Raw genomic sequence first — 26,145 nt, forward strand, 5'->3', positions numbered from 1 at the left:
ACTGCTATTTATCCATAGGTATCTTGCAATGTTTACTGATGACTTCGACGTCACAGCACTGCCGTCATCTGTTTAGCTCGCCTCTGGCCCGCCTATATCAGATAACCCGATGTCATTGGTGCAGCTCAGATCGAGGGGCATATTTAATGAACTCCATTACTCGACACCAGAGTAACTCGCTGAGCAAATTCAACTTTTGCTCTTGCGAGAACTCTGGTTTACCAGGGTAATCAATGTGTACTTACGATGGGGAATTGTTTAATTTGGACTTCTCTGTGCATGCTCTTTGAGACAGTGACCATAGACCTGCATTATATGACTGACAGACAAGAACGGTTTGACCTAAAAATATACAAATTTAAACTACTGCGGAAACAAAGACACCTACATCTTGGATGCCCTTGAGGTAAGCTAAAACATACCAAAATTTTATTTCAAAGTGAACTATCCCTTTAAGTGATTTTTTTGTTAAAATAATTGTTAAATAGCTCTATATTATGATAGTTCATGAGAGTGTTTGTTCAGTAACAGGAGTCTCCATGTCTCTCTAGATCTTTATTAAACAGAAAATGCATTTTCAGTTTAGTTTCAGTTCCAATTTTGTCCAACCAGGAGAGAATTCACACAGGATACAGATTAAACAATTTAAATTGGAAGTGATCACACAAAGAATTGAGCTGAAAAAATTTAAACTGAAACATTACAAAAATTGAAGCTAATAAATTGGTACTCTTTTCTGATTGGCTGACATTTGTCACCTACCTGAAAAAGTATTTTCTGTTTATTAAAGAGATGGAGACATCGAAACTCCTGTTACTGAACAAACACTCTCTCTAGCAATTATTACTATCAGAATATAGGCTAGCCTTTTAACCTTCTAACAAAATACTATTGTTTTTGATAAAACAATATCAATTACCCTAGCTTTAATACTCAGATATAATGTTATAGGGGGAAATTCAATCATGGCACTGCCTCCTTAAAAACGAACTAACTTATGCAGATTCGGGTAATGATAACCATTGTAAAACATACAAACATCATGGGATACATTTACACAATTAGAGCTAGTTAGCCATTGTAAAACAGTCAAAAATGGGATACACATTTTGATAGATAAACAGAAGAACGTTAGCTGTATTTGCGAATACAATAAATGGTAGGAAATAAGTCCAAGTGTGTACGTTACTTGCCTGCTAACTGAAGAACAACCGCGTGTTCGACGGGCCATCCAGACGTAGGCTTCTTGTGATTTGTTGAACGGCATTCAACAAAATATTTCTTGTCAGTATCAGCTGGGTCGAAATCGATTATCCAACTGATTGGAATTATGCTGGTTTGGTCTTTGTCGGGTCCCTCGGCCCAACTAACAAGGGCAAACCTATTTTTTGACATTTTTTACCACCTCGATGCTGGTGTCTGATTAACAGTCCTCTCCTCTCCTGAGTCTCCTCGCGCCTTGAATTACACCTTCCCGCTCAAGCATTGCGCATGCGCAAGAATGATCTTCCGTCCTCTCCTCGCGCCCAGAGCCGTTGCTCGCGCTTGAATCACACACACCTTCCTGGCTCTGCTCTTGTTTGTATATTGTTTTCTCTGTATTAATGACTCTATTTGTGTGTTCTTACTCCTTGTATCGTAAAGATTGAATAAAGATTGAAAAAAAAAAAGAAAAAGAAAAAAAAAACACACCTTCCCGCTCAAAGTATTACGCATGCGTGAGGTGAGCTCACTGTGTCCTTCGTCGTGCTAAGCAATCGGTGCTGAGTGAGTACCGACAAAGAAAATGGACCGAGTCCGATTGAAAAGGAAATATATTCTTCCGGGTTCTGATCAAACTGATATTCCAAGAAGGACAAGACGGTTATGGAAAAAAAGGTTAGTTTTTTTTTTTTTTTTTTTGTGCTTGATTCTGGCTTATTTATGCAACACATGATAATGCTAACTTTATTTTTTGTCTCAACCATGGTCTCAACCTGATTTATGGGGATAGTTCATTTTATTTGTATTGCTCTGAATGGGATTCTATACATGGATTTCTCGGCGACGTCATCACTGCTTGCGCGCGCAACCTGGAGGCAAAAGACCCGCGGTTTTCGTACCGGAGTAAAGGTAGCATAGTGGTGGTGTTGTCGCTAGTCAAAATGCCAAGGAGTTGTTGCGTGGTCAATTGTACCAACCGAGCCAGTGCTGGGTGCCAGATGTTCAACGTTCCTAGGGGGAAGCATGGTTTTGCCAAAAACCGGCGGAGGTTATGGCTTGAAGCAACCTGGTCTCACAGGATTCCGTGAAATGTCCACGGGCCCTTAACTCAAAATCCGTGGAGCCATCACGGAATCGCCCCAAATTCCGTGATGCGGCCACGGATATTACTCCAATGCAAGTCAATGACATTGACCTTCCGTGGTCCACACACGGATACCCGTTTCAATGACGGAGAACAGATCTCACTCAATCGACGTGCTTTCTCATTTGGAAACGCAACATTTGAAGTATTTGTGAACTTTTCCAACATCAAATGCCATAATGACGTTAACCTGACTGTTATTGAAGCTATTGCATTGTCCTGTCATCATAAAATTTCGGTTTGTTTCAGTTAGCCTAACCAAAGTCCCGTGATGGCACCACGGACCTCAACAACCTGACCTCACTCATGGACGTTGTAATGTTGCTGGCTTGTTTAGGAACTTATAAGCTTTAGGTCGACTGTGTTGCAATGGCATGTAATTAACTTGACATTTTGTCTCGTCCTGTCATCATAAAATCCAGTTTGATGACGTTTTACACCTATTGCTCGCTTGGCTATAGTCAGATCTAAAATCTGTGATAGGAGCACGGAGTGAGTCTGTGGTGAGACCACGGATAACTCCAACGCGCAAGTCAATGACACTCATCTTCCGTGGTCCACACACGGATACCCGTTTCAATGACAGAGAACAGATCTCACTCAATGGACGTGCTTTCTCATTTGGAAACACAACATTTTAAGTATTTATTTATTTTCCAACACCAAATACCATAAAGACTTTAACCTCTCTGTTATTGTAGCTATTGCATTGTCCAGCCATCATAAAAATTCAGTCTGATTCTGTTAGCCAAACTGAAGTCCCGTGATGGCACCACGGACCTCAACAACCTGACCTCACTCACTGGATGGTGTGATGTTGCTCACTTGTTTGAAAGCTTTATGTCGACTGTGTTGCAATTTTGTCTTGTCCTGTCATCATAAAATCCAGTTTGATGGCGTTTTACACCTATTGCTCGCTTGGCTATATAGTCAGATCTAAAATCTGTGATAGGAGCACGGATTGAGTCTGTGGTGAGACCACGGATAACTCCAACGTTCGTGATATGGTCACGTAATTTAATCTATTGATTCGTGCCACGGACACGTTTATTTCGTAATTTTTCGTCTTTCGTGATTACAGCTCGATTATTTCTGCCTGTCGGCTGCAGCAGAGAAGCTGTTTAATCAACATTTATTCACGAGATCTTATCGTGGTTTATGTATTTTTTTTTATGTTATTATTTCGGTCTTATTGCCAGGGAAGCTGGATTGTTTTGCTGTTTATTGATATTTTTAAAATGATATTTTATTAGTAGGAAATCGCGCTGAAGAAGTCTCGTTCCGAACACATCGCGATATTTGGCATCAGTTCACGTGTGTCAGCTGTTGGTAAGTAGCCTAGTAAATAAATACCTAAATACGCTGTCCTAATAATGTGTGATATAATGTCTTTTCTGTTTGTCGATATTAATCTGCCAAATATATCTGCCATTTCCACGGAGACTTTGCGTTTCATTGCTTTCTAATTCAAAATATATGATTAAACACTGCCTGTCACGTGACGTGCTATAGGCTTAGATATTCATATCAGATTAAAAATAGTACAATTAGTTCCAAAGTTGTATTTGTAGTAGAAGCACAGTAAAAACAACACTTACCATGCTTTTACCACAGTAACATTAGTTTAACTGTGATAAGTGTAGTAAAAAGACAGTAATCACAAAACTTACCATGCTTTTACCACACTATTGGTAGTTTTAATGTGATACTTATTGTAAATGCACAGTAACCACAACACTTACCATGCTTTTACCACAGTAACCCTAGTTTTACTGTGATAGGGTGTGGTAAAAGGACAGTAACCACAAAACTTACCATGCTTTTACCTCTGTATTGATAGTTTTAAAGTGATATTTGTTGTAAATGCATACTGTATTAACCACAACACTTGCCATGCTTTTAACGCTTTATAATGTAACATCCAATATTTGTAAGGTAAATCAGTACTTTTTCCTTTAAATAATCCTATATATTATACATAATTATATTTTCTTTTCTCTTTTTTCAGCTGAAAAGACCTAAAGGGCCTTTCGGACTCAGTCAGCCCATTATTGTTTGAGGAGAAGTAAACGGAGGAGACGGAAAGCTGCAAAGGCAAATATTCACGATGGTATGTATGTGTTGGTTTTAACCCTAAATCAAACATTTTATCAACCATTTGTTGTTTCTTAAAACTTTTCTCACAAAACGCATAGCCAAATCAGTACAAACATAGTCTGAAAGTCTTAATAATTCAAAAGATTTAACAAGTTGTCAAATTCGTACGATACTCGTACATATTTGTATACCCGTACACAATCCTGCAGCTTTTACTCCTAGTGCTGTCATTGGCTACTGCCTCAATTCCTGTACATATTTATCGCGAAATTTGTAAATCAGTTGCGCCACTTCTTGGAAAGTTGTCGGATATCACACACACTGTGTTCATGTTCCAGTGATACATGATGTCTCTCCACACCTCATAACCTACCTCTGTTTGCAAGAGTGGAAAAGCTTATCTGACTTGTCACATGACATCAGATACTCGATTATTTTGTCATAATCAGAATGTTACACTGCTGATAACTGTCCCGTTTGCATGTAAATAATTTTCATATAATTATTGCTTGCTATTAAAGACATACTTTTATTCATAGAAATGCCCACATATCAGTGAACTTATAAAATAAAAATGCTTTTAACATTTAATTATGCAACACTCTTTACAGAAAACATATCATACAGTTATAAACTGACTATTTGCAAGTAATGTATTAAAATTACCTTCCTTTCTGTTTTGCAGGATTGCTTAGTCCTTTTTTTTAAAGCTCTACAATATCAAACTCAACAGCTCTTTTAAGAGCCAACCATTACAAGAGCTACTAGTGAGTCGCAGCGAATCTTGCCGTGATCAGCCCTTCCCAGGTGAAGTTTCTAGAATATTGCAATCAGTATTTACTCATCAAATGTTCTCTCCTGAATCATATGGTAAATTAACTTATTTAATACTGTCTTAATTTATGTTTCAGGAACAATAGTAATTGCACATAGAGTAAATCGAGACTATCTTGTTTTACAGCAGAGAAGGAAGACCAGTCCTTATATCAACGCAAGCTAATCGAATAAGTCCTTTGTTTCGGGTGAGGAAGGAACATCTGGTGCCCAAAGAAGACAGAAAAGTGCGCGAGTCCATTGGTATGTCTTGAATTGAAACAATGCTGTAAAATGTAGTACATAATTTGATGTTGACAATTTTACATTGTACAGGTTTTCACTTGGTTTTTGATCATGTGAAGCTCTTGAAACAAGTGACAGAAGAGTATGTTGTCTGGAAAGAAATCAAGCATCACTGGCAAAGGCTCAAAAGAGACAATGCCTTTCTTAAAAATCTTTTAAAATAGGTTGCTGTTGATATGGGTAAAACAGTTTTTGTTCAGTACTTAGCTTATATTATGTGCTCCAATATATATATATATATATATATATATATATATATATATATATATATATATATATATAATAAATACTTCAATGTGTATATTATATAATGCTGCTTTGTAAATTTATGTAAGGAACAGGCAACTCTGGCCCTTTGCATTCTACTTTTTGAGGTTAGTTAAGAGTTAACCTCCAACCCTAATCGAGCACATCTGAAAATTTTAACCAAAGTCTTCAGGTTTATTTCTAGACAATAGGCAGGAGGGTTTGAGGTCGGAGCTAAATCTGCAGGACAGTGGACGCTGAGGGCCAGAGTAAACCATCACTGCTTTAAATAATGCAGAACATAAGCTGACCCGACTGGCCATTAAACAACTTTATTTGAATGGTTTCTGTTTTCTGTTTTACTTTCAGACCAGGACTGGAGAACACCTGACAATGGGATGTTGAGACTTCTTCTTCTGGTTGAGAAAAAGCTACACCACATCAGTGATCACATCTTCTGTTCTTCTGTTCTTCAACTGAACAAACTGTTTAGACGAGGAAGAAGAACACGAACATGATAGAGACGTACAGGGAAGAGCAAGAAACCAGTTTAGCTGTGATAATGAATCATTATTTTCCAACACAATATCAAATCTGTTTTCTGTAGGTGACTGAATATGATTCTCTGGCACTAATTTTATGGCTTCAGCAGCTGTGAATGGACTATTATGATGTTAATGTATTTTTGAAGACACATTTTTATTTATCTTGAATCTCATTTGTCTTTATGCTACTTTATTAACTTTATTTTGTGTCCTCCAATAAAGTGTTGTTTAATAAAGTATGGTGACTATAGTGTATTGAAAGTGGTGTTTGGTACAGTAAATAAAAATTTTTATTTGAGAAATTTTAATTTCTTATTTCTTTAGTTTAATTAATTAAAAAATAACTAGGCCTACATATAATTAATAACTTATAAATTACTACATATAATTAATGACCATGATTCTTTTACTTGGGACATAAAAAAATGTAGATCTGGTTAATGATATTTGGGACAACAATGCAACAAAAGTTGCACATACTTGCATGTATGCCAGTTTGCAGTGAAATAAAAGGAAGCTATGTGAATAACAAGAGGCTACAGTGGGCTATCTTGCTATAAATACTTAACGCTTAATTGAAGATGATCCATGTTGATCATTCTAGCACATCTACAACTGCTTTTTGAATGAAAGCATATATCACTGATGTCAGGCATATAAGCAGCAATCAGGGGGTGAAAAGGAAATGTTGGCACTGTTTTTTTGTTGTTTTACTGAATGGTGCATTACCCTTGTGTAATAGTAATAGTGTGTGTATATCTGTGTAGATTGTATGGCCCAGCAATGGCCCCCAGAAGAGCAAACAAATGCACATTTCAAATGGCTGTAACTCGAAGTCCGGTTAGTGTATCAAAGAGAAAATCGGCAGGACGACTGCTTATGCTATGTATAATAAATAATGTTGGCCACAGTTTTCAGATATATATGGAAAGCTGGCATAAAGGTTATTTTTAAAGTGCTCACAGTAAAATATCAAATTTCAGCCTGTCCCTCATATATGTCATAAAGGTTTGCGCAATGAAGATATCCAGTTGTCCATTAAATATATAATTTATTTAACATTTATTGTTTTATTACTAAACGTTTTATACTACATTACCCACATATCTCTGTCATTCTATCAGTGGAACAGGAAGCATTGTTCTGTAGTTCATTGAAATGTGCAGACATGCTTAGGGTTAGGGTTAGGATCTCGGTAAAGGAGTAATTTCTCACATTATAGAGACACTTTATAGTTAGCTTAATGTATAACTAATGTAATAATAACACCAAACCATACTTTGTAACATGAAGCGCCAGTTTATATGGGTTAAACGATTGTCCAATCACAGCGAGTTCTGCGATAAAGTCACAGCCAATACAAACCCAGCTGAATAAATGCGTCACACTTACATGCCCATTTATGGCAAATGATGACAGATCTCTTCTGGTTCCGGCTGCAGGGATAGATACCTTAAATATTTAATTAAGGCTGTTAAACATGTATTATTTCTAATTAAATTATAAAACTCATATTTAAAAACAAAAGACTCTTTGTGTGGTTACCGTCCAAAAACGAGTTCACATGATCAATGACACAAATTTGCTTATTTGATTAGACTGATGCATAAATACATTTGAAAGAGAAACTTTTTTCTAAGCAAAGGCCTACAGCAGGGGTAGTTTTGCAGTATTTTAATTAAAGATAATTGCATGTAGGCCTACTAAAGTGATTCTAACATTTACAGTGTATGTATAGTCAAAGATATATCAATTATATTCAAATAAATGTAACAAAAGCACAATGAATGGACACAATTTTGAAAGCTTATTCCAATATTTAATGTCAAACTGTTTAAAGACAAATGTAGCGCCAAAACTACTGCACAACAGTATAAAAATCAGTTAATTTAAAATATCCAGATACAGGGGCAATCTATTATAGTGACATACATTAACGTTCAAAAAATTGCTATGATGAAGTTATATATTTACAAACCAAAATATGAGATTCAACTTTGTTATGTGAAAATACATTTGTTTCGTCGCTTTAAAGAACAAATAGGCAAAAACATAAGCACAACATTTTACATTCTCAACTTTCATTCTATATCCTTGTGATTATTGGTCACTTTTATTGTAACTATGCAATAAATATGTCCTTTAGCAAAACACCTGATGAGCACTGACCCTTTTTTATAAAGGCATTAGGCAGAAATCAAGTACAGTTTATGAAGCTGAAAAGAGAAAACAAAATGCTTTAACAATATGGAAAAAGATAAATCACTATTTTCAATATTGGTTCTGCATATATCAAAGAGATCCTGAGGAGGAGTGGGACTCCACATGAAGACTTTCAGAAACTGTGACAGAGCAAAGGGTGCACCTCGCTGGACACATCCTACAAATGCCCAAACAACACCACCCAAACACAGTGATGAAGTGGACACCCCCAGGAGGATGCAGGAGACAGGGAAGACCAAGGAAGACACAGAGACAGATGTTTCATGAAGACCTGAAGAATGTCAGTGTCCCATGGGAAGATGTGGAGAACTTGGCCACGGATCGAATACGTTGGAGGACACTTGTTGCCCAATGTGCCCAGCACAGCACTTGATGATGACGTTGTGAGTTTATCCATAACTGTGGGATATGTTTTCTGTAAAGAGTGTTGCATAATTAAATGTTAAAAGCATTTTTATGTTATAAGTTCACTGATATGTGGGCATTTCTATGAATAAAAGTATGTCTTTAATAGCAAGCAATAATCATATGAAAATGATTTACATGCAAACGGGACAGTTATCAGCAGTGTAACATTCTGATTATGACAAAATAATCGAGTATCTGATGTCATGTGACAAGTCAGATAAGCTTTTCCACTCTTGCAAACAGAGGTAGGTTATGAGGTGTGGAGAGACATCATGTATCACTGGAACATGAACACAGTGTGTGTGATATCCGACAACTTTCCAAGAAGTGGCGCAACTGATTTACAAATATCGCGATAAATATGTACAGGAATTGAGGCAGTAGCCAATGACAGCACTAGGAGTAAAAGCTGCAGGATTGTGTACGGGTATACAAATATGTACGAGTATCGTACGAATTTGACAACTTGTTAAATCTTTTGAATTATTAAGACTTTCAGACTATGTTTGTACTGATTGGGCTATGGGTTTTGTGAGAAAAGTTTTAAGAAACAACAAATGGTTGATAAAATGTTTGATTTAGGGTTAAAACCAACACATACATACCATCGTGAATATTTGCCTTTGCAGCTTTCCGTCTCCTCCGTTTACTTCTCCTCAAACAATAATGGGCTGACTGAGTCCGAAAGGCCCTTTAGGTCTTTTCAGCTGAAAAAAGAGAAAAGAAAATATAATTATGTATAATATATAGGATTATTTAAAGGAAAAAGTACTGATTTACCTTACAAATATTGGATGTTACATTATAAAGCGTTAAAAGCATGGCAAGTGTTGTGGTTAATACAGTATGCATTTACAACAAATATCACTTTAAAACTATCAATACAGAGGTAAAAGCATGGTAAGTTTTGTGGTTACTGTCCTTTTACCACACCCTATCACAGTAAAACTAGGGTTACTGTGGTAAAAGCATGGTAAGTGTTGTGGTTACTGTGCATTTACAATAAGTATCACATTAAAACTACCAATAGTGTGGTAAAAGCATGGTAAGTTTTGTGATTACTGTCTTTTTACTACACTTATCACAGTTAAACTAATGTTACTGTGGTAAAAGCATGGTAAGTGTTGTTTTTACTGTGCTTCTACTACAAATACAACTTTGGAACTAATTGTACTATTTTTAATCTGATATGAATATCTAAGCCTATAGCACGTCACGTGACAGGCAGTGTTTAATCATATATTTTGAATTAGAAAGCAATGAAACGCAAAGTCTCCGTGGAAATGGCAGATATATTTGGCAGATTAATATCGACAAACAGAAAAGACATTATATCACACATTATTAGGACAGCGTATTTAGGTATTTATTTACTAGGCTACTTACCAACAGCTGACACACGTGAACTGATGCCAAATATCGCGATGTGTTCGGAACGAGACTTCTTCAGCGCGATTTCCTACTAATAAAATATCATTTTAAAAATATCAATAAACAGCAAAACAATCCAGCTTCCCTGGCAATAAGACCGAAATAATAACATAAAAAAAAATACATAAACCACGATAAGATCTCGTGAATAAATGTTGATTAAACAGCTTCTCTGCTGCAGCCGACAGGCAGAAATAATCGAGCTGTAATCACGAAAGACGAAAAATTACGAAATAAACGTGTCCGTGGCACGAATCAATAGATTAAATTACGTGACCATATCACGAACGTTGGAGTTATCCGTGGTCTCACCACAGACTCAATCCGTGCTCCTATCACAGATTTTAGATCTGACTATATAGCCAAGCGAGCAATAGGTGTAAAACGCCATCAAACTGGATTTTATGATGACAGGACAAGACAAAATTGCAACACAGTCGACATAAAGCTTTCAAACAAGTGAGCAACATCACACCATCCAGTGAGTGAGGTCAGGTTGTTGAGGTCCGTGGTGCCATCACGGGACTTCAGTTTGGCTAACAGAATCAGACTGAATTTTTATGATGGCTGGACAATGCAATAGCTACAATAACAGAGAGGTTAAAGTCTTTATGGTATTTGGTGTTGGAAAATAAATAAATACTTAAAATGTTGTGTTTCCAAATGAGAAAGCACGTCCATTGAGTGAGATCTGTTCTCTGTCATTGAAACGGGTATCCGTGTGTGGACCACGGAAGATGAGTGTCATTGACTTGCGCGTTGGAGTTATCCGTGGTCTCACCACAGACTCACTCCGTGCTCCTATCACAGATTTTAGATCTGACTATAGCCAAGCGAGCAATAGGTGTAAAACGTCATCAAACTGGATTTTATGATGACAGGACGAGACAAAATGTCAAGTTAATTACATGCCATTGCAACACAGTCGACCTAAAGCTTATAAGTTCCTAAACAAGCCAGCAACATTACAACGTCCATGAGTGAGGTCAGGTTGTTGAGGTCCGTGGTGCCATCACGGGACTTTGGTTAGGCTAACTGAAACAAACCGAAATTTTATGATGACAGGACAATGCAATAGCTTCAATAACAGTCAGGTTAACGTCATTATGGCATTTGATGTTGGAAAAGTTCACAAATACTTCAAATGTTGCGTTTCCAAATGAGAAAGCACGTCGATTGAGTGAGATCTGTTCTCCGTCATTGAAACGGGTATCCGTGTGTGGACCACGGAAGGTCAATGTCATTGACTTGCATTGGAGTAATATCCGTGGCCGCATCACGGAATTTGGGGCGATTCCGTGATGGCTCCACGGATTTTGAGTTAAGGGCCCGTGGACATTTCACGGAATCCTGTGAGACCAGGTTGCTTCAAGCCATAAAAAGGGCAGATTGGGGTCCGGATGGTGCGAAAGGAGGTGAGAGTGTCTGCAGCGCACACTTCATAACTGGTAAGTGTTTTGTTTTATAGCTATCTTAATTCTCTATCTATGAGTTTGAGTTAGCACTGCATGCTCGTCCATGTTCACGTTCATAAATCAATTATCATTAAACAAAAGACGTTGCTTTGGTTCAGTGAATCTGGTAGTAGTAGCAGATAGCTAGCTAGCTAGCAGCGCGATATATTTCTCTGTCATTGAGTAAATGTTAATATAAAACATTAAGAAAGTAATTATTGCTAATCTGTCATGTTTTGTTTTTTTTCTACCAGGGGAGCCATCCTTTGACTGTGATAGTCCAGACTTTGTTCCCTCCATATTCCCTCATAGCAGCATCACCATAGACAGTGGTGGAAAAGTGGCAAGGTCTGTCCGTATTTTTTAACCTTTTGAGTCATTTAAAATATTTTGACCTCATTTATTTGACAGTTTTTCTAACAGTTTCTGTGTCCTGTCTGTATATGAAGAGATCAGATGCTAAAGCCTCTAAGTGCCATCTGAAATTTTGTTCTAGAATGATCATTTTTATCAAGCTTCTATATTTAAGTTCAGTAATTTCACTTAAATGGCAATGAAAATTACCTATTAATTGTCATTTAAGTGAAATTATTGAACTTAAACAAGCTTGATAAAAATGATCATTCTAGAACAAAATTTCAGATGTCACTTAGAGGCTTTTGCATCTGAACTATTCATATATTGTTTTGTTTGCTCTCGAAAACAGCCTAGATTGTTTGCTGATATTTTTATGTTGATATGCCTTCCTCTGCTGTTGTCGTAGGTATGAACGAAAGAGAAGACGGGAGTCAAGGGCTCCTGATGAGAGACCTGGTGTCATGCCTGATCTGGAATCAGCTGCAGGTATGCCAAACTCCTAATTTTGAGTAATTAATAAACTGACACTTTTAGTTTGTTACACAATGTGTTTGCCTTTCCTTAGTAAAATGTGTGTGTGTGTGTGTGTGTGTGTGTGTGTGTGTGTGTGTGTGTGTGTGTATGTCTCTCTCTCCCTCTCTCTCTCTTTCGTAGATGAGCTTTCCCCTGAGAGTGCACTCGAAACGAAATATAGAGAGCTGCGTGAGGACTACTCTTCACTGAAAAGAGAGCTGGAGGCTGTACAAGAAGAAAACCAGCAGCTGAAAGAGAAACTGAAGAAATCCAAATTCGGGTTCAATTCTATTTCAGACTCTGCGCTTTGCTTCTTCACCGGTCTCCAAAATGTACAGGCTTTTTTATGGCTTTTGAGCATTCTCAAAAGAAGCTCAGCGATCACACTGAAGGGTGGATTAACATGGGAGAACCACCTCCTGTTAGTGCTCATGAAATTAAGGCTTGCCCTCTCCAACAAGGACATAGCATATCGATTCGGCCTTCCCTTCTCCACTGTTTCCAAAATTTTAAGGGAGTGGGTACCCCTGCTGTCCTCCGTCCTAAAACCACTAGTAATTTGGCCCAGTAAGGAAGCAGTGAGAGCAAACTTGCCTAAATCATTTAAACCCAAATTCAAAAACTGTAGATGCATAATTGACTGTACTGAAATTTTTATACAAAGGACATACAATTTGAAAGCCAGAGCTGAAACTTGGTCCAATTACAAACACCAGAACACAATCAAATATTTAATTGGCATAACACCTGCAGGCTCCATTTCCTTTCTGTCCGATGGGTGGGGTGGTCGGGCCTCAGACAAACTAATTACATTAGATTCAAACTTTGTAAACAAACTTGACCATGGTGATGTCATACTTGCAGACAGAGGGTTCCTAGTGAGAGAAGAGTTGGCGAGTGTGGGAGCAACTTTAAAAATCCCTAGTTTCACTAAGGGTAAGTCACAGTTGTCTGGTTTGTGCGTTGACACGTCCCGACAGTTATCGAGGGTTCGTATACATGTAGAACGTGTAATTGGTCAGCTGAAGAATTTCCAAATATTGAACAGCGTCATACCAATAAGCCAGGTTGACATGCTAGATCACATTGTCACCATTTGTGCCGGTCTCACAAATCTGAAGAGGTCTGTGGTCCCCCGGAAATAGACAGCAGCATGTGTATGTATATATGTAAAAAAAAAAAATTATAATAATTGTCCCGACCCCTAGTTTAAGAACCACTACTTTATGTTGTGATCAAACGGACCAACAACTTGAATATAGCTTACAATATAATGATTGTAATAACTGTGTGATGTATGAATAATTAATGATATTTGTAATATGATGTAATGTAACAAACTAAATGAAATTAATGTATATATTTAACAAAGATGTATGACTTGGTGACTTTTTTGGGGGGGCATCATGTGCAGTACAGTATCCACCTAGGCTATGTCTTCACATCCACATTTCCATCTTTTGGTCTGTCTGACAATGTTCACACATTTATAGTGGAACTGCTTGCAACGGTCTATGCATGTGATCATTTTGCCAAAGCTGGGTATTTTGCAGCGAGGACAGTTGACCTCTTCAGCCAACTGGGGATCTTGGCGGCGGCAGACCAGCTCTGGAAGGAGGTGGTCCATGAAGAACACTTCACCCTTTGAAAGGGTTTCTTCAAGGAAGCGGTCATCTCTCCATATCCGGCGGTGATGCTATTGTTCTTTGTCCACACCATGAAATCACACATGTTCAATTGGCAAACATACATTTGCAGTTGAACCTGTGAGTAGTACGAGTGGTTTTGGCGCAGCTCATAATATTCATCTAGGCAGAAGGTAGCATCAGCTTCAGACCCCTGTAGTCCCTCTCTGTATTTGTACGGACATTTGAGCTCTAGTAAACCTGTTCCACAACAGTCACAGGAGAATACCCCATCAGGAGAAGCAGCCAGATATGGCTTGTCTGCTTTTACGGTTAGCCCCACTGCTTTTAGGTTGAAATTTGTATGTGTCTTCCTCATTTCTGTTTCGTAACACTGACGTGCAGTATCTTCCATTTGCCTGCCCCACATGACAGCTGGTACAGTGAGCTCTTTGGTGTCATACTGCATTACATGTTTGACCACACTTTCAACTGAAGACTGCTTACATCTAACAACCCTGTTAAAAGTACTTCCAGTTATACGTCCTACTCTGTGTATGTTCCATGTTGTGCACTTTGCCTGCTCTTTAGTCACATCCTGTAGATGTTCCAGTTTAGAAATTGTGCATCTTATTCTCATTTTGTCAAAGCTAACTTCACACTTAACTTTTAGGTCAGCTGGTGACAGGTCCCTTGCAGATGGATCATACATGGCTGTCAGAGGTTCAGGGAGTTCGTATTCAGTTTCAGAGGCTGTATCTGTGTCAGAGTCCATGTCTGTGTTGATAGCTGTAAACAAAGCAGCATCTGGGCATATTGTTTTCAGAGCCTGAAGATCATCGGATATAATTGCTGAGTGTAGGAACAGATTTGTATATTTTCAATAGAAAGGCAGTATATTTAATACAACTTTTTCAATGAACATTTTACTACAGTTTGAATGTTTATTTGTATGATGGTGTTGCATTTTCATAATTGTATTCATAATTTATTTACATGCAGGCCTATCTGTTGTGTTTTATCTGCTCATTTAAATTATACATGTTGCAAGTAATTCCAAATCTAGGCAAATGGAAGAGTGGGACAGAAGGAGGAAGTTGTATGTTATATTCTTTCTATTCATAATGGTTGCGCCTCTATGATGCAGATGGCTCAGTGTGTAGGCTACCTGGAACGTTTTGGAGTGTTGGTACACAACGAGATTGGGGTAACTCGGTTAGATGCCTTTTTGGACGGCTGAAGTTAATCATTTTTAATTTCTGTGGCTGAACTTTTGACCGAGACATATCCTTCCACTGATTGGGTTTGGAGGTGCAGGCAACCTCCTCCTCAGTAGCATATTTCCGTCCCGACAGTTCAACTTGACACATGATGGCAGCAGCATGACTACAACAAGAGGCTAGGCTGGAGTGATGGACAGAGTAATGTGAGTAAAAGCAGAATTAGCATACATTATTTTTGTGTGATGGCAGATACATTTTGATAGACGTACCCTGCCATGCATTTGCAGTTAGCCGTAAGGATGTAACCAAGGCCCTTATGGACATACACCCAGGCATCATAAGGCTTGGCTTTAATGCCTTGCCTTTGACTAGGGAGCACATCTGACCTCAACACGCAAAAATCCGGTGCAGCATCAAAGTATTTGACGAGCTGCACATGACCACATAGCACGTAGTTGTATGCATCAAGGGATTTGTACGCTCTAATCATTTCTCTTGTATACACACTTGGAGTCTGAATTAGATAATTATATATATCAGGCCATACAATTGCAGGCCACTTCTTGTCATCCACAATCCAAAGATCGTCAGGTATTGCGTAGGGATCCGGCAAGATCTCACCATTGCTGAGAGTACGTTTTTTAATATAATCGCCACGGTCGGAGGTACTAAGGCTTCCCACATAATCCATCGTCAAATCTTTGATTTACAGTAAAGTAACGTTATATGTGTGCAGTCATGATATGTTGCAGGTCGTAAAGTAACGTAAACAAGGTTAACTTGTATAAAAGCAAATTCGGGCTCTATAGAGGCTATTACATTACTAACTTAGTCTAACATGATAATTCATACATGCATCACAGTATGTCCGGATTTTGATTCGTAAACAATTGGACGTTTTACATAATGTTATATTAATATGAAACACAAACAAACAGATCCAACTCTGAAATTGCAGTTTATTATTGAGTCAACAAGAAATTACAAACAATGCGAAATCTACGTTAATTACAATGTTCTTTTACATAACTCGGCATAACAGATAGCGGTTTTCTGCCTCCTGGATGCGCGCGCATCCGGTATTGTTTGTAAACAAGAAACCCGTGTATAGCCATGATGTCGCCAAAGAAAGGCAACTTGGAATGACATAACATTATTTGCAACAAGGCTAATATCTTTTACTAGCATTTAGCACAGAGATTCTCAACATAGACATAGAGAGTAACGTTAGCTATGGCCGCTGGGCGCATATGCGGCCGCTATTTTGTAGCTATTTTGTTGTGAAGCTTTATTCGTGAAAGAGTAACAGATAGCTTGGCTCACTACAATTTCCATGTAACGTTAGCTTGCCCATCACTGTGTAAATTCACAAGTGAATTTCAGAGCATATGAGAAAATGATCATGACAACCTGCATGTACAGAGTGAATTAAATAGCAAACTGCACAACATGGAGACAGATAATATAAGTTACTTTTCCACAAAAAAACACACACACACACACAAAAAAAACACATGACCAACATCAGATGCGCATTAAATATAATTTACTTTTCTTTGACCCACTTTTGGGTCGCGACCTTGAGAATCCCTGATTATTACACCATTTATCTTTTGCATCTATTGATATGATCACGTCACAGTAGCATTTTTATTTCATAGATGTATGTGAGCTAAACATTTAAATAATTTGATGTTTCAAAGATAAATATGAATCAGTGTTTTCTATCACTTACACCCAGGAAAGAAATGAGAGAGACCAAGATTGATCAGCCAAACCAGGATCTGGTAAGTCATGAACTTTAAACATGTAAATGTAAAACTAGACCTTACTTGTGCTGTGCTGTCTTTAGCCAGAACATCCTACTTGTCACAAAATAGAAAGAATTACTATTTGTCTTCTTATTTTAAATAAATACTATTGTATTGCCAGATGCATCTCCTGCACAGAGGTCTTCATTAATATCTTAAAATGTGTGTAGCCTATGAGTACATTTTGGCAATGACAATATTGTTAGTAATTTTGCAATATACATTACTTTTTTAGATTGTCATTGAGTTACAGATTTTGGTCAAATTTGTTGCATTGATTACGTTGAAACTGTCCTTTCTTTTGTTTAGCCAAGAGCTCATGCCAGTTTTGATGCCTGGATCCCCGTAAGTGAACCATCTTCTGAAAGTCTATCAGAAACTACAGAAGAGGCCAATGTAAGTTTCAAGTGCTGGAAAACTATAAATATTATATTGACATGCATTTAAATCGATCATTTGCATTTAAAGGGACACACACAGTAATGTCATATAATTAAAGTATAAAGTAATAATATAATTACTGTGTCGTTTTTGCTCACCCTCAAAAATGTATAATTGCAACATGCTAAAAATATCTGTGGGGTATTTTGAGCTAAAACTTCACATACACACTCTGGGGACATCAAAGACTTATTTTACATCTTGTGAAAAAGGCATTATACCACGCCTTTAATGGTATCGGTACCGTCTACTGGAATTTGGAATCGTGACATCCCTAATACCGTAATGCTAACATAGGAGATGCCCGCTCGAGATGAAACCATTCACAATGTGTTTGTGCTTCGGAGGAGGGGTGGGGTACTGCAAGAGCAAGCTGTGCGCTGGATGTACAACACTTTTTTCTTTTTTTCTTTAGGTAACTGATGATGATTCTGAACCTTGGGTTCCTCTCAGTGGACAACAAAGTTTGTCAGGAGGAGCTGAAGTCTGTGTAAGTTTCAACTGTGTGTGTGGTGTTTAGTTGAACAATGTAGGCTGCTCTTTAGCTATGCTTTTAACTTTTGCAAGATTCTGGCCAGTAGCACTAACATTTATAGAGTTATAGCATATAAGTTTTGTTGACCATTTTGGTTTGAGCACAAAGTGTAAAATGTGTGTTTATAGTACTCAGGGCTGCCAACTTTTGAGTTTAGCTTGGAGTGAGATTTTTGTAAAAACAAATATTGCATCACAATAAGTGTAATTGTGATTGTCAAAACATTTGGTAACTAAATAGAATTTTATGAAGTTTAGTGACAACATGTTACAATGTTTACATTGTACAATGACTGGTAGGATACAGTTTTTATTATTGCTTGACAAAAATTTCAAGATTTCAATTCCATTCTTGTGATTTGATTCCGATTTTGATTCAATATTGTATGTTTATTTTAAATTTTATTTAAAAAAATAATCTTACCTAATGCTGTAAACATAGAGGGCCCAATCTGCTGGTATTATTAAAGGTTAAAAATAACAAATTTAATTAAATATAATGCAGTTTTTGTTATAATAACAATTATTTAATGACATAAGTAAAAATATGATAAATATGTAATATAGTGCTCAGCAAAATCTCCTCTCTAGCTATTTTTTCTATTCAATTAACATGCTATGGTCATTAAATGGCTTTCCTGAGGTAAATGTAACGTTATGTGACATAATTGTTCTCCTGCTGTTATAGTGACCTCTTTCCGTGGTTGAAAAACACTAATTGGTCGATATTATGTATACTTTCGGTAAGTTGTACTGCATCTTTAAATAAAAAAGTAACAGATGATCGGTTCACGTGCACTTGAACTGAGGCGCTCAGCGATCTGTCACGTCACATTTACAAGCGCCAAACGTATTTTTGTCTGAATTTCGTAATAAAATTGACGGAATCTAAGAGCTGATAATTAGTTTAATATTAAAAGTACCTCTTTGCTCCACAATTTTTCTGTGCGTGAGAAAATGGATGTGTGGCGTGAGAGCGTGTGAAAAGTGTCAATTGCGTGAGTCTCACGCTCAATGCGTGAGAGTTGGCAGCCCTGTAGTACTTAGTAGGTTACATAGAACATGCTACATCCTGTTGGTGGCTGGTGACTGTGCATGTGACAAAGGTTAATTAACATTTTGTATTTTTTTCTTAAACACAGACCCTGAATGAAAATTCCTCTCACTACGACTTTGACAATGGCTCTGAAGATGCACATGATGTCGGCCACATTACAGTGAGTATAATGTGTACAGTACATTTCAGTTTTTTTCTTAGACATATCCTAAGAACCAGACATGTTTCATTTTGGTAACATGGAGGTTGGCTTGTGTTCCATCTATGGATTTTTATTTTGTAATCTGTTTCTTTAGGTAACTAATGATGATTCTGAACCTTGGGTTCCTCTCAGTGGACAACAAAGTTTGTCAGGAGGAGCTGAAGGCTGTGTAAGTCTCAACTGTGTGTGTGGTGTTTAGTTGAATATATGGCTGTTTGCAGGTGGGAAGCTAGAATGAATGCCCTGGTCATCTCACCGTCAGTCAGAGCATTAGCATGATGCCTGTTTAGTGCACTCTGCTTAGTGCCAGATCAGCAAAATGGTAGAGCAGAGACCAGGGGCCTCATTTATAACCGTTACATATACACACAAAAAAGGCACTGAAAAAAGAGGCGTACACCACTTCCGACGCAAAAGTTATGATTTATAAAAACAAACTTGACGCGAACAATTTGGAGATGGAGCAGTTTGGCAACACCGATGGTGAGCTGGAGTTAAATGTCTTTTTTGTCACTTTTAGACAGAAAATGTAAAGAAAATGAAATATAGGCCTATAGCTACAAGATTATGCAAATATAATTTCACTCACCAAGCCTATTTCTTTAAGCAAATATCCATCCCTTTTTAAATGCCCGCTCCATCGAGCGCGTTGGGCCGTTAAGTGAAACTGACGGCATATATAACGGCAGATGAAGTAAAACCGTAAATCTTCATTATGAGTCCTATAATCATAAATACAGTGCATGTTCACAATAACAGTTTAAATAAATAAAAGAATGATTTAAATAATGTTTTACTTCTGATATAAACATTTAGATTAAATAGCCTATTCTCATTAATGGAGATAAACACATAAATTACATGAAATCATTACTGAGAAGTTACATAATTTAATATATTCAATAAATAGAAATATTTGTAGTGGATGTGATGCAAGCCACTTATCTGACATTAATCAGTTTATCCAATAGTTATGAAGTAGTAAAATCAAATTAAATTTGATATAGCCCACAAATCACATTTGTTTCAAGGGGCTTTACAATCTGTACAGTCCAGGTACAGCAGAGGTGTGCAAGTAGTCCAATAATTCTTCCTCAGATATATGTGCAGTTGCCAGCAGCATCTTTTCACCTGATGCACTCTAAAAACTCCTGGGTTATTTCTTCAACCCATTTTCTGGGTTATTTGTGTTGGGTTAAAATTATGGGTTATTTTTTCAGAGAGTAACCATTTTCTGGGTTATAGGGCTAATATTTTGACCCAATTCATGGGTTGTTTGGGTTTCTGGGTTATTTTTCAAAGAGTAACCCATGTTCTGGGTTATAGGGTTGGCTTTCTCTCTCTCTCTCGCAGTTGTTCTGGAATTTTCTCACAACAGTCGTTTGAAATAACCGTCGCTTCGCGCTCGATCCGTTTTGGCCTGTGCTTCATCGGTGCAACTTCATCTATATTCAAGGTAAGAGAGTATTTTCAGTGTTGATGTAATGTTAACTTTTCTGTGTCCATGTCCCTGTTGCTAGTTTAGCACCATTTGCTAAAAAAAAAAAAAAAATACGTTGCTACGTTGAGACTAGCCGTGGTAATTCTGTGGTTGGCATGTAGCCGCGGCTATCACGACAACATCTAGGTCTAGGACAACTCGAGGTAACGTTATCGCACAAGCGGACGCGATTTTGAACACGGTCCTGAGCCGTTGCTGGGTGCCGCGGACAGACCGCCGCTGTGTGTGTGTGTGTGTGTGTGTCCGTTACACTCATAGAGAATAATGTGTTCGAATTTTAAAGACGCGGCGCTGCGCTTCGCGAGCCCCTTGAGAGAGTGCACGTCCGGTGAGCGATACCTCGAGTTGTCCTAGACGCGACGCGGCGCTTCTCGTCCGGTGTGCGAGCCCCATAGCTGCGGCTACAGAGCGACGAGGCAACACAATAGTTGAGTTATGTTTACCAGCTGTGCCGTGCTTATCATATTATACAGTGCTCTACTGGCTGAAGTAACGTTAGGTAGAGTTAAAGAAGCGGGTCAAGTCTTCAAATTGTTGCTAACCTCTATATTGCTATGTTTTCTCCACAGTTTTGTCGCTGATAAGTCTGAGCTGACAGAGAATTTTAGAGGTGAGCATTTTACTCTTATTGTCCTTATATCATCTCTCTATACCTACTTTTTTTTTTTTAATAAGACTTAAATGTGTCAGTGCAAGATTTTGTGAAAGTCACAACTTCTTCGACAGTGGGGTATGTACAACCCTAAAAGATTACTGTGCCTTGTCTTCAAGCTGTTATGCATAAGAATGGGCTGTCATTACACTTTTTAATGAAAGAAAATATGTCATTCACACAAAATGGGTAATGTTAATGCTGCAAAATAACCACATTAGTTAACTAGCAATTTGGGCCACGTAAAAAAAAATTAATAAAAAAGCCACTGCATTACCTTAAAAGTGATTATTTGTTAGCTTGATAATGAAAGAGTGTCTGGTGAGTGGTTCACAATTGTCTCGACTTATTAACAATACTCATATTGTCTTGTTTTCTGTCTTTCAGATAGATGAGGAGGCATTTCTTCTCTTTGATGAGGACACCATCAAAAATCTTGTCCCCAAAGTTGGCCCCAGGCTTAAATTCCTGAGGCTCTTCTGAGAATTGTTGTTTATTTTTCTATTTTTTATTTCTAATATTGTTATTACAGTGTGACCTAAAATAAATATGAAAATAAACATGTCCAAGTGTGTGTTTTTTCTTATAGATTTTTATTTAATGCAATAAAAATGTAAAAGTGCTTGAAGTGTGTAATATAATGTAAAACAAAGTTTTATTTTCTGAAATAAGGCATACTGGGATAGTGACCCAAGTTAGGTTATTTTTTACCCAACTCCTGGGTTAAAAAGGGACCAACTAATTTTTGGGTTATTTCTACCCAGATGTTGGGTTTTTTAAACCCAACATTTGGGTCAGGTATTTAACCCATAATGTGGGTCAAAAAGCATAACCCAATTTTCTGAGTTGAAATAACCCATAAATTAGTTGGTCCCTTTTTAACCCAGGAGTTGGGTCAAAAATAACCCATTATGGGTTATTTTTGACCCAGGAGTTTTTAGAGTGTGATGAGGCATTTTACCGTCATTATGTACTGCATTGGTTCTAAAGATTTTGATTGTGTTTTTATTTTAGTTTTCCACATCCTCTAACTCACCTAGTTCCCTTGCGTTACCTCTTTACCTTTATTGTGTGTGAGAGGGTCAAATAATAACAGTCAAATAACATTTCTAATCAGAATTTGTATTATAGGGCCTGCATGCTGACTGTGGAGATTCTATTCCCAGAAGTCCTACTTCCCCACTCTTGTTTGAAGATGAATGTTCAACAGAGAGTGAACCTCACTTCAATGATGAACCTAATTGCAGCCAAGCTTCACCAAATACCAGTAACTGTATTGCTGATAACAGTCTAGGATCCATTATTGGAAGTGAAGAAGAATATTCCCTTTTATTTGATGAAAGCCCTGATGAGTCAGTAAATGAGGAATCGCTTCTTGGAGAAGTCAGTCATGAACAGGTTCCTCTGGAAAACGAAGAGCCACTTTACACTGGTTCACGACTAACCCAAGCTCAGAGTTTTTTACTTATACTTTCATTTGTTTTGAGACACGGACTCACAGGCATGGCTCTCTCTGATCTCCTAGATTTGATCAATATTCACTGTCCAGAAAACACACAGTTAACCTCAAAGCATCTGTTCTTAAAAGAGCTTAAGCCTGTAGAAGGTCACCTACAATGTCACATATATTGTCCAAACTGTGAGTACTACATCGGTGACCAGGATAGCGAAGGACAATGTGTTGTATGCCACACAACGTGGGATAAAAACAGCTCGCTGAAGAATGGAAACTTCTTTATATACTTACCAATACAAACACAGTTGGAACATCTTCTTCAAAGGGAAGATATTGCACAATGTCTCAAATCAAGAGATAGTACATGTAATTCTGAAACTTATGAAGATATTGGAAGTGGTAAAATGTACCATAATCTGTACAAAATTGGAGGCCCGCTTCACTGTACTCATGGATACTCCTTAACCCTCAACTGTGATGGAGTGCCTGTATTCAAATCATCACTCTATGGTATTTGGCCATTATATGGGATTGTAAACGAGCTTCCTTACCCTGTGCGCAAGGAAAATGTTCTGCTTTTTGGCTTGTGGTTTGGTGATAAAAAGCCAAATGTTAATACATTTTTAAAGCCATTCACTTTAGAGTGTCAGAAGTTGTCAACTGCGGGCTTTAAGATAAAAAGAAACAGCCTTTTGGAGCAATGTAGAGTTGTGGCAGCTCTTATGATGTGCGATTCGGTAGCTAGGCCCATACTTCAAAACATGACCCAGTTTAATGGTCGGTATGGATGCAGCCTCTGTTTACATCCCGGTGAACAAGTTGAAAAGGGTCATGGCACTGTCAGGGTCTACCCATACAAAGACGTTCCAAAGAGGGACCACGCTTCAACCATAATTGATGCAAGAGAGGCTTTACATACCAAAACATCTGTGAGGGGTGTTAAAGGGACCACATGTCTGATAAAGATTCCACACTTTGACATCATATCTGGCATGCCTCCTGACCACATGCATAATGTACATCTTGGTGTGGTTCGCCAAATGGCAAGCATGTGGCTGGATAGTGATAACCATGAGAAGCCATATTACATTGGCAATAGAGTGAATGAACTTGATGAACAGCTCTTGCTAATCAAGCCTCCTTGCAATATCACAAGAGTGCCCCGATCTCTTCAGCAAAGGAGATTTTGGAAGGCTAGTGAATGGCAGAACTGGTTACTGTTTTATAGTATCTTTGTGCTAAAGGGAATTCTGCCCCGGGTATTTTACCAGCACTGGTTAGTCCTCGTCACATTTATGTACTTACTATGCAAGGACATTATTACAACAGAGGACATACAAAAATGTGAGGAACTTGTTGTAGATTTTGTCAAACAATTTGAAACACTGTATGGAAAGACCCATGTGTCATTTAATGTACATTTATGTCTTCATTTGCCAGAATCGGTCAGGAATTGGGGACCTTTGTGGGCTCATTCTGGGTATATTTTTGAGTCATTTAATGGTGATATACTGAAAATGTTTCATGGCACTCAGTGTGTCCCTTTACAGATAATGAAGCAATTCACATACAGACAAATTTTGCCTCTTTTGAGGAATGATGCTCTGAAAAATGCTGTGCCTGAATGCATCCAGCTATTTAGTAACTTAACTGGCCGAAAAAGACTGAAGCAGTTTGAAAGAGTCTGCGATCAACTTGTTACCCTTGGTTTGCATTATTCTCGAAAACTTTCTAGTGAAGAGATACTGGTCATGAGAGAGCAACTTTCAGTCACCGCGGATACAGTTGTGAAAATATTCAGCCGACTTCTAGTCAACGGAGAGCTGTATTACTCACAGGAGTTCACAAGGGTAGTGAAAAGGAACAGCTTCACTGTGCTGTTGCTGAATGGACACATAATCACTGTATACTACTACATTGTAGTAGAGCAACATGGTGACAGAAAATGTTTTGCTTTTGGAAGAAAGTATGATAGATCACATAATACACTGGTTAATGTTGAAAATGTAGTTGGTCTGAAAAGGGAATTCCGGGGCAGGAAACAGATATTTGATGTGACACTGTTCAAAAGAAAATGTATGCTAATTGATCTGCCACAATATGCAAGTCTCTACGCATGTATACCTCCAAGATCCAGTGTGGAGGATTGAAAATTAAAGGGCAAAGTACATTTTTATGAATGAAAAAATCTTTGTATATGTTTATAATATTTTTCTCATTTACAGTCAAGGGTGAATGTGGTCTCTGTTCCAATAAAACTGTTGCTTGTGTAATGCAGATTTTTGTCTTCACTATTTTCTTTAGGTTATAGCTATATGCATGTCCATGCATATGCTATGGTTTATTTGGAAAGTATAAAATGTAACTATATATATATATATATATATATATATATATATATATAGAGAGAGAGAGAGAGAGAGAGAGAGAGAGAGAGCACATGTATATATTGCAATATATTTAAGCATATATTGCAATATATTTAAGCATATATTGCAATATATTTAAGCATATATTGCAGTATATTAAAGCATATAAAGAAACTATTACATGTAAAAATATAGTGCCTTTTTTGGTTTGATTGCAATATATTTTTTTATATGTATCAATATATATACATATATGGTCAATGCATATATTGCAATATATTGGAAAATATAAATATTAAATCCCATATATGATAATATATGGCCTAATATATTACGTGATATTTTCCAATATACTGCAATATATTTTTGTTTCATAAGGGTTCAAAGTGCTTTACATAGAAGAAATTAAAATAATAAAAGAAATAATTAAAACAGTTTAGAAAAATAAAATACAGTACAGTACAAACAGTCGGACGAACATTGGCACAGTGCTCATTCAGTAAATGCATAGCTAAACAGATGTGTTTTGAGTCT

At 37.5% G+C, this 26,145-nt stretch overlaps 2 protein-coding genes and 2 long non-coding RNA genes across 5 annotated transcripts; 3 read left to right on the forward strand and 1 right to left on the reverse strand.

Moving 5' to 3' along the window:
* The first annotated feature begins 3,538 nt into the window (after positions 1 to 3,538).
* Positions 3,539 to 6,552, forward strand: LOC309490591. 2 transcript variants are annotated; one of them, XR_014202729.1, is made up of 5 exons: positions 3,539 to 3,676; positions 4,356 to 4,457; positions 5,130 to 5,251; positions 5,409 to 5,521; positions 6,179 to 6,552. It is a non-coding gene; the product is annotated as an uncharacterized lncRNA (long non-coding RNA). The 2 variants fall into 2 exon arrangements; XR_014202730.1 differs by having other exon boundaries at positions 3,540 to 3,676; positions 5,406 to 5,521.
* Positions 6,553 to 8,151: 1,599 nt separating this feature from the next.
* LOC309490602 lies at positions 8,152 to 10,465 on the reverse strand. Its single transcript, XR_014202749.1, has 3 exons — positions 10,372 to 10,465; positions 9,591 to 9,692; positions 8,152 to 8,992 (listed from the first exon to the last, which is right to left on the reverse strand). It is a non-coding gene; the product is annotated as an uncharacterized lncRNA (long non-coding RNA).
* Positions 10,466 to 10,643: 178 nt separating this feature from the next.
* Positions 10,644 to 13,962, forward strand: LOC309490488 (uncharacterized protein). The gene is made up of 4 exons (XM_082159699.1): positions 10,644 to 11,864; positions 12,125 to 12,218; positions 12,634 to 12,713; positions 12,882 to 13,962. Exons 1-4 carry the CDS (start codon positions 11,654 to 11,656, stop codon positions 13,883 to 13,885), a joined length of 1,389 nt encoding a protein of 462 aa, XP_082015825.1. The 5' UTR covers positions 10,644 to 11,653; the 3' UTR covers positions 13,886 to 13,962.
* Positions 13,963 to 16,700: 2,738 nt separating this feature from the next.
* Positions 16,701 to 25,493, forward strand: LOC309490460 (uncharacterized protein). Its single transcript, XM_082159647.1, has 6 exons — positions 16,701 to 17,375; positions 17,709 to 17,795; positions 18,256 to 18,330; positions 19,517 to 19,591; positions 19,728 to 19,802; positions 22,918 to 25,493. Exons 1-6 carry the CDS (start codon positions 17,298 to 17,300, stop codon positions 25,390 to 25,392), a joined length of 2,865 nt encoding a protein of 954 aa, XP_082015773.1. The 5' UTR covers positions 16,701 to 17,297; the 3' UTR covers positions 25,393 to 25,493.
* The last annotated feature ends 652 nt before the right edge of the window (positions 25,494 to 26,145 follow it).

The sequence above is a fragment of the Leuciscus leuciscus genome (genome assembly GCF_965113295.1).
Source record: "Leuciscus leuciscus genome assembly, chromosome: 25".
Taxonomy (NCBI): Eukaryota; Metazoa; Chordata; class Actinopteri; order Cypriniformes; family Leuciscidae; genus Leuciscus; species Leuciscus leuciscus.